We start from the raw sequence: 9,077 nt of genomic DNA, 5'->3' as shown, positions 1-9,077 counted from the left end.
CAATTCACAATAGCTAAACTGTGGAGTCAACCTAGATACCCTTCAGTGGATGAATAGATAAAAATAATGTGGCATATATACACAATGGAATTTTACTCGCAATAAAAGAGAATAAAATCATGGCATTTGCAGGTAAATGGATGGCACTGGAGAAGATAATGCTAAGTGAAGTTAGCTAATCTCCCCAAAAAAACCAATGCCGACTGTTTTCTCTGATATCAGGAGGCTGACTCACAATGGGGTAGAGAGGGGAAACATGGGAGAAATAGATGAATTCTAGATAGGGAAGAGGGGAGGGAGGGGAAGGGAGGAAGAAGGGGATTAGCAAGGATGGTGGAATGTGATGAACATCATTATCCAAAGTACATGTATGAAGACATGAATTGGGTGTCAATCTACTTTATATACAAACAGAGATGAAAACTTGTGGTGATTATGTATAATAAGAATTGTAATGCAACAAAAGTACATGTATATAGACATAAATTGGTATGAAAATTTGTGCTCTATATGTGTAATAAGAATTGTAATACGTTCCACTGTTGTGTATTTAAAAAAAAAATAAAATCAATGAAAAGTAAAAAAAAAAAAATCCATCAGCTGGCACAGTGCATGCTGGCCTTGAATTCAGTGCTATGCCAACACTGTCTTTCCAGCTGCCCTTGAGGCACAGTGGAGGGGAGGGGAGCTATGTCCCCAGCACATAAAGGGACAGAGTAGAGAGTCCTATTTTGCTTGCTGGTCCTGTTTCCGTGCAACTGCCACTTTCCATACAGAGACGCAGCTGGCCAGCAGTATCTCTTCTGGGAACTGGGATTCCACTTCTGGAAGAACTTCGCTCTCTTTAGTTTCCATGTAACTCACCAGAGTGTCCCTCAGGCTGCAAAATCAGGCACAAGAGACAGTGTTTAGAGCATTCAGGAGCCTATCAGCTCTCACTCTTTCCAGGACTGGGGTGCTAAGACCAGAAATACTTAGGGTCAGCTTCAGGTAAGCCAGCTGCCCAGTTCCTGAGCTGGACCTAGAGTCCTAGACTCAAGGCTTCTGGGGGGTGGAGCTTCCTCGATGATGCTCAGCTAGGCCATTTCAGGCACTCCACTGATGGGCCTGTCTGGCTGCATCAGAAACAAAGCTTTGCCACTCAGAAAAAGGAAGGTGTTCCCTCTCATGGTTTATCTTACCAAAGGTTGCAAATTCTCTAGGAAGGGGAACTTTACTGTACAGGCATGTGCCATATGGCCTGAGGGCAGAAACAGCAAATGTAGCCTGACTGTCCATCCAGAAAGCCAGTCAAGTGAAATACCTGCCTCATACCACACATAAAAGTGAACTGACTAATGAAAGAAATGTGCAATGTAGAACTATAAAAGCAGCAGGAGAAAACAGTATGGCTTAGCACCCTGGGATGTGATAAGGAAGTATGTCCCTATGGCAGCTTTTTTTGGGGAGGTAGGGGAAGTACTGGGGATTGAACCCAGGGGTGCTTAGCCACTGTGCCACATCCCCACCCCCAACACTTTAAAAGAAATATATTTTTAGTTGTAGATAAATGCAATAGCTTTATTTTGTTTATTTATATGTGATGTTAAGGAGCGACCCCAGTGCCCCACACATGCTAGGCAAGTGCTCCACCACTGAGCTACAATCCCAGCCCACATCTCCACCCCTTTTCAATATTTTGTTTAGAGATAGGGCCTTGCTGAGTTGCTTAGGGCCTTGCTAAGTTGCTGAGGCCGGCTTTGAAGTTACAATCCTCCTGAGCTCCTAAGATTACAGACACACACCACTGCACCCAGCCCCACAGAGGCTTTATGAAAAAAATCCTATCAATTGACTTCTTACTTCTATCAATTGTAACATGTAGATCAAAGGAAATAATCTATTCTATACAAAGAGCTTTTACAAATCATTAAAAAAGAGATAAAGGGGCTGTGTAGACCACTCACCTGGATTTGATTCTCAGCACCACATATAAATAAATAAAATAAACATATTGTGTCCATCTACAACTAAAAAATAAATATTTTTTAAAAGAGTGAGATAAGGGCTGAGTTGTGGCTCGGTGATAGAGTGCTTGCCTCGCATGCGTGAGGCCCTGAGTTTGATTCTTAACACCATATAAGAATAAATAAATAAGATATTATGTCCATCTACAACTAAAAAATATTTTTTAAAAAGGAATAAACTGGTTAGGGGTGGTGGTATATGCCTGCAATCCCAGCAACTCAGGAGGCTAAGGTAGGAGGATCACATAGCTGAGACCAGCCTTAGCACTGGTGAGGTCCTATCTCAAATTAAAAAATAAAAAGACCTGGGGATGCAGCTCAGTAGCTAAGTAACCATGGGTACAATCTTTGGTACTAAAAAAAAAAAAAAGAAAGAAAGAAAGAAAAAAAAAAAAAAACAGATCAATTGCCCTGCCCAATAACCAGAAGCTACCAAGAGCTATTTCCGAGGATGATAAACAAATGGTGATAGATTTAAAAATGTGCCCAGCCACACAAGTAGGTAGGAAAACAAGTGAAAACAAGACACCATCTTTTGGCCATTAGATTGACACAAATGTAAAATTCACAAAATTTTGGATATTTCAGATTTCACACATTGGTGTAGCTTAATCTACCTAATCTAAAATGCATACTTCTTTGACATAGTTAGGTCTACTTGTTATAATGAGCATATATGATTTCATAGTTATCTTTTATAAGTCCCCAAAAGATTAAAACCAAAGAAATAAGTTCTCAGTTGCTCTGGTGATGGAGAACAGTAGACAGAGGGTCCTGTGGTAAGATGGAACTACCTTCATGTCAAGGGAGATGCCAAACATTCTAGGAGTGCACACCCTACCTCCATTCAGGGTTGAAGCTCTCCCGGGCCTGGGTGTTTCTTAGTTTCAACACCAGCAGCTCATGGAGCTCCATGAGGAAAGCATCTAGGTCTGTGTGATTCAGGAAGGTGCTGAGGAGCTTAGCAATTTCTGGGCTGAGGTCTGCTTTGTACCTAGAACTGATTTCCCAAAAGGGATCCTAAAAAAGATGAACAAGTACAACATCAAAGCCTGGGACCAGTGTGCAGCACCCTCAGTCTGGGCAGAGGCAGGGCAGACTCACTTTCTTCAGTCGCAGTAGCTGTTCCGATTTATGAGCAGAGAGGAATTGCCAGAGGACAATAGCATGTTTTAACTGACATCTGCTTAAAGCCTGGAAAAGGAAGAGAGTCCCAAGTAGGAGTGAAGGCTCACTCTGAGTGGTACCCAAGAGCACTTCTCCCTAATTTTGTCCATTTTCATCATGAGGCCATCTCTGTTCCATCCACAAGTCTACCTGTCTCATCTTGGAAACATCTGAGAGTCTCCCCCTCCTGCAGCAGCTTGTAACTGTGAGTATCACGCAGTGAGCAGGTAGTCAATGTCCTCAGTCACCTGTGCATCCTGCTCTACTAGGTGGTCAGCACTGAGCGTCCCTGCCTCTCCTGTCCTCAGTGTGCACTGGAACTCTGTGGACTGGTAAGGGGTAGGGTTCCTGACCACCCCTTTCCCCAGATACCTGCACCAGGCTCCTGCGTGGTGGCATTCTGGCAGGAAACTAAGACCAGGTGGTCCTGATTCTCCTTGAAAAGCACAAAAGACCTACCTTTAAAACCGGAGTTGTTTGGTCGCTCATTCGCAGGATGTCTTGGACATACACATTTAGGTACATATTTGGATCCCCACCAGCTGTGCCTAGAAAGCCCAGAGTGACCTCTATGATAGACAGTGCTTCACAGACATCACTGTAGGACCGAAGCTCTCCACTGATGGCACCCATGGCCGAGTTGGGGAGGGGGCTCTGAAACCAAAATCAGGACAGAGTCTTGGGTCAGGCTATTGCTTCTCCTACTTGGTAAGAGCCTAACTGTGAGCTGACAGCACAGGCGGGGCCAACTATCCAGCACTTATGGTAAGAGCTGATGCTTGTGCTTGAAGGGATGCTGAGTGCCGCAGCCTTTCAGACTTTGCACAGAAATCAGCCCAAGTTAACTGAATCCTCCACATGATCCTTGAGGACAAGGAGAGGCACAAGAGCCTCTCCACTTTTTGGTAGCAGAACCTAAGGAGCAGGAGTAACCTTTAGCACCTGAAGCAGCTGCTGATCTGTTGCTGAATATTGATATCTGGTCATGATATCATCATTGAGAAAACAACCCCCAAGGGGTCGGTCTGTTCTCATCAAGAAAGTTTGGTGATCTGCCATCCTGCTTGCCTCTCTGAGCTCTGGGCTCTCTAAGCTCCTCAGGGAGCCAGAAAGCCTGGTGCTTACAGCAGACACCAGGATGAGATTGTACTGTCCTTACATATGTAGATGGAACAACCCTGCAAGTGAGGGTTTATCATGACTACCTGTGCCATTTTGTTCTTAATGTCCACAAAGAGATGTTCGAAGTTCCAGTCATGTCTGTATACCAGCGTGGGTATTCCCTATGTGAGAAAGAAAAGAAAGTTTTTGGAAATTAAAATAGAGGAGGCTTCCATCTGATGACAAATGTATTCTTCAGCAGTGACTCAGTGGAAGTACCAAGCCGGACAGTATATTCCTGGGCAAGGCATGTAACTTTGTTGTGTTCTGATGACTCTGTTCCATCCACACTCTTTGGACACAGTAACACAAGAAATCTAGCCTGGCTACAGTGACCTTGCAGATATTGCCCTGTAGAACAGTGTATCTGCCGACCAAAAGAGAGGAAGAGCGCTGGAGGAACAGGAATGGGAATGTGCACATTTGTGATCTATCCAGCAACACTGAGCAGAGACTGTGCACAAGGCAGCCACTGTCAGGATGAATTAAAAATGACTTTAGGCTCAAACAACTGACAGGCTGACTATAATGAAGGAATAAATACATCTGAGAATGACACCTGACTGGACCCGTAAGGATGAGTGCAGCTACAGTAAGGGACAGTATAGAAGTGCCACTGTGTTCAGGGAGTCAGGAGGCAGTTTACAGGATTTGATGCAACAAGGAAGGAAGGGGCTGGAGACACCAGGAAGGTTGAGCTAGGGTCAGGTGACAGGGCCTCTGTGCCAGATGGGGGAGTTTGGTGGAGGCCATGTAACTGTCTACATGCTGTGGACTTGCTGGGGGTGGGGGTTCCTGACCGCCCATTTCCAGGGGTGCCTGCACTGATGCTCCCCACATAGGGGCATTCTGGCAGGAAACTAAGATGAATTGGTGCTGCTGGCACTGGGCAGCTGGACTGACAGCTGAATGCTCTGAAGTGAAGCCAAGGCCATGGCAGTTAGAGGACGAGGGAATGGGGAAGTTCTGCATGGTGGTTCCTGGGCACGGACTGCATATGCAACTGAAGGGGTGGCAGCAGTGAGGTCTTCTTGGTGGTGCCATTAACTATAGTGGAAACCCAGTCCACTGAGACTTGAGGCTGCCCTGGGGGACAGGTGCAGACAGTGATGGTGATGTGGAAGAGAGCTGGGGATACCTCCCGGCCCAGAGAAGGTGTAGGGACCACAGATCACTAGTAGGGAGGAGATAACACAGACAAGATCCTGGGTGTCACTTGTCTGTTCCCCCTGAAACTCACAAGGGCTGTTCATAACTACAGCAAAGCGTTGGCAGAGGGCCCAGCCTACCTTGAGGGTCAGCTGGGGCTTGCCCTGGAGGAAGTGGCTGCTGATCTGCCGCTGGATCTTCTCCAGGTCAAATTCCTGTGAGGTCTCCCCACCTTGCTCCACTTGATATTGGCAATTGGAGAGAATCAGAGGCATCAGGTCCCGCTCCACTTCGTAACTGACAACATGCAGGTCAGTGACGTCTGAGGCATCCACAGAATAGCTGAGGGACACAAGATACAGGTCTTGGTGTCCAGAGCAGATGTGTGAGGCCTAGGGCTTTGGGGCATATGCTCCTGCTTCTGCCCTTATAGTGTAAGCAAGTGAAAACCATGTGCAAATACGGGGCTTTATTGAGGAAGGCTGAGAGAAGATCTGGGGAACAGGAGCTGTTGCTGGCTAGAGTCTGCAGCCCAGCTTGGTGGCAGGGGTGGTGAGTTTACGCAGTACCTGTTGTTTTCCTTGGAGAACTTCTCCATCGTGTAGATGATTTCATTATGTAGATTAATCAAGTAGCTAACTAACGCAGTTGAGCAGAGGCCCAGGCCCCGACGCCGGGGCAGGATGACCTTAAAATCTGTGTCCAGATCCAACTCAGAGTTGTAGTAGACTTTAGGTAACTTGATTTCACCTTTAAAAGACAGGGTCATTACTAAGCAAAGGGATGTTCCTCCAGGCTTTTGTCTGGAGGCAGGGGAAGAGAAGGGAAGCCATGGGCAGCCATGTCCAAAGATCTAGGCCCTGGCTGTTAAGTTTCTAGTGCCTCCAACTCCTTTCTGATTCCATATTTATAGACTCAAGATGACTGAGGGTTACTTTGGAGGTTGATTCATGTATCTCAGCACATCCATCAACAGGATGCGTTGCCACACACACATCAGGGTACTGGAAGAGCCACGTAGAGGAGGACACTTACCATTGGTCTCCAGTGATCGCCTCAGGGCATTCCATGTGGACAGGAAGATGGTGATCCTGTTGTGGAATAGCTGCCTTAGCCCATCTGTTGAACACAACACTTGGTAAGAGCCCCATGGAAACAATCCCCACCACCACGCTGGCGAGGGTCAAACTACAAGGCGTGTTCCCAAGAACCTGACCCTGCACCTTCCCTCACTCAGCAGCATGCCTGAGTTTCAAGTTTTAGGCTGTATGAGAAGCTGGAGAGGCTGAGGGCTTTCTAGCCACAGCATTGGCTCATGGCCATCTCTGGGATTTAGCATCCTTTGCCTCTTTCTCTACCTTAGGACCTGAGCCCCACCCTCATGTCTCAGCCTGAATGATCCTTTTGAACCACCAAACATAGATGGTCCTGATCTTTGGTTGCAGCAGACAGCAGTCATACCTGAACTGTGACTGCTAACAATAACTCCTGATGGAACAGGAATATTCATCTTCTGGAACATTCTGGAATTGTTTCACTAGAACCCTTTGCAGGGCCAAAATCTCAGGTAAGAATTTCACCAGTCTCAGTTCTGCTTCCTGGAGAAGAGAAGATAGCTCAGTAACACTTCCTCTATTTAATTGAGAAACAACATGGGGTGTATAGATTTTAGGGCAGGCTGGGGACTTTCTGTGTAGTTTAATTTGGTCAGTGGGTTGTTTTACATGATTATACCCTGAAACTTGCAAATGGGAAAGGAGTCATCCCATCCTTTCACCAAGTGGTGAGGGATGTAGGATGAACTGGATCAAGTCCCCGCCCTCCTCTAATAAAAAGTTGCCTCAAGGACTGAGCTGGGCCCCATCTCTCAGTTTGCACAAGAATCAACTCTAGATGACCAAAGACCCAGATGTAAGACTTGACCTCTGAAGCTATCAGCAGAAAAACAGGGGAAACACTCCAAGACATTGGCATAGGTGATGGGTTTCTGGATAGGACCCCCAAACCAAAGGAAGTAAGAGCAAAATGACAAATGGGATCACATCAAACTAAAAAGTTTCTTCACAGCAAAGGAAACAACCAACAGACTGAAGGGACAACCTAACAGAATGGGAGAAATAGCTGCCAATTCTTCACCTGACAGCAGGCAAATACCCAGAATATATAACTCAAAATTTTTTAAAAAATCAAAGTAATCCAATTTAAACATGAGCAAATGATCTGAATAGACAATTCTCAAAAAAAAAAAAAAAAAAAGAAATATAAGTGGTTAACAAATATATGAAAAAATGCTCAATATAATAGCATCAAGGAAATGCAAATCAAAACTACAATGAGATGCCATCCTACCATAGTTAGAATGACTCTTATTAAAAAAAAATAATAATATAGGTGTGTAATCTCAGCTACTTGGGAGCCTTAGGCAGGAGGATCACAAGTTTAAGGCCAACCTCAGCAAGTTCTAAGTTAGTCTAGGCAATTTAGTGAGACCTTGTCTTAAAAAAAGAAAAGGCAGGAAATGGGGGCTGTAGCTCAGAAGTAGAGCATTGTTTGCTTAGGAAGCCCAAGAAGGCCCTGGGTTCAATTGCCACTAGTCCCCCACACCCAAAAATAGATGAACCCAAACATAAAATAATAAATGCTAGCATAGATGAAGAGAAAAAGAAAATCTAATATATTTCTGGTACAACTGTTAATTAATACCTCATAATAGAGAACAGTATGGAGGTTCATCAAACTAAAAAAAAGATCTACCATGTGATCCAACTATTCCACTCCAAAGGAAATCAGGTATCAAAGAGGTACTGCATGCTCATGTTTATGTGGCACCATTCACAATAAGACACAGAATCATCCTAGAAGAACATCAGCAGATGAATGCATAAAGAAGATGTGGTTTAAATACATAATAGAATATGATTCAGCTATAAGAAAAATGAACTCCTGTCATTTTCAGCAAAATCAATAGAACTAGAGGACATTATGTTAAGTGAAACAAGCCAGACACAAAGACAACATCAATGCATGCTATATGCATACATGGAAATTTCACACCAATTCCCATTATGTATATAGCTAATGAATTAATAAAAATAAGTAATTTGAGAAAAATTTTTTAAAAATTGACTCTTGGGACCACGGTTGGGTGTGAGGCTGCTGAAAGGAAAGACCAAAGCCTACTGCAGTGGTAGCTGATGTGATTTGGGGTTTTGTTCTGAAGGGCCAGGATCCAGCATCCTCAGTCAAATAAAACCATGTCTTAATAAGAGATCACAACACTAACATGAAGTCCTTCCTAGTGTGAGCACCAGATGTTCCCCAATCATTCTGCTCCCTGCCAGCTGTGGTACTGGTCCATGAAGGAGGTGGTGTGAACCTCTACTGTGGCCCAGGAGAGCTCAAGTGGGTGAAAGCTGGGGATGGTTTCTGGGTCTGGCAGGTGTGACTATACACCGCAGCCCCATCATGCAGCACACTGCCTCCCACCTACAGGGCATAGGGAGGGCTCTGGTTTGGTTTTGGTGTACATTCTTTGTTTTTAATATTTTTTAATTGTAGTTGGACACAATACCTTTATTTTATTTATTTATTTTT

The 9,077-nt window shown here is 44.7% G+C and overlaps 1 protein-coding gene across 1 annotated transcript in view; it reads right to left on the bottom strand.

The window, feature by feature from the left end:
• Positions 1-726: 726 nt before the first annotated feature.
• Positions 727-9,077, bottom strand: part of LOC143382683 (E3 ubiquitin-protein ligase RNF213-like) — a 56,155-nt gene continuing 47,804 nt past the window's right edge. Inside the window, exons 32-39 of the mRNA XM_077108061.1 lie at positions 6,519-6,602; positions 6,053-6,233; positions 5,624-5,825; positions 4,379-4,456; positions 3,633-3,827; positions 3,111-3,200; positions 2,848-3,026; positions 727-880 (exon numbers count right to left, since the gene is read on the bottom strand). Coding sequence (XP_076964176.1) covers positions 727-880; positions 2,848-3,026; positions 3,111-3,200; positions 3,633-3,827; positions 4,379-4,456; positions 5,624-5,825; positions 6,053-6,233; positions 6,519-6,602 — 1,163 coding nt within the window. The remainder of the gene's footprint in view (positions 881-2,847; positions 3,027-3,110; positions 3,201-3,632; positions 3,828-4,378; positions 4,457-5,623; positions 5,826-6,052; positions 6,234-6,518; positions 6,603-9,077) is intronic.

Source organism: Callospermophilus lateralis, unplaced genomic scaffold (assembly GCF_048772815.1).
Source record: "Callospermophilus lateralis isolate mCalLat2 unplaced genomic scaffold, mCalLat2.hap1 Scaffold_1246, whole genome shotgun sequence".
In the NCBI taxonomy this organism is placed as follows: Eukaryota; Metazoa; Chordata; class Mammalia; order Rodentia; family Sciuridae; genus Callospermophilus; species Callospermophilus lateralis.
This window is presented reverse-complemented; position numbering and strand designations above follow the sequence as displayed.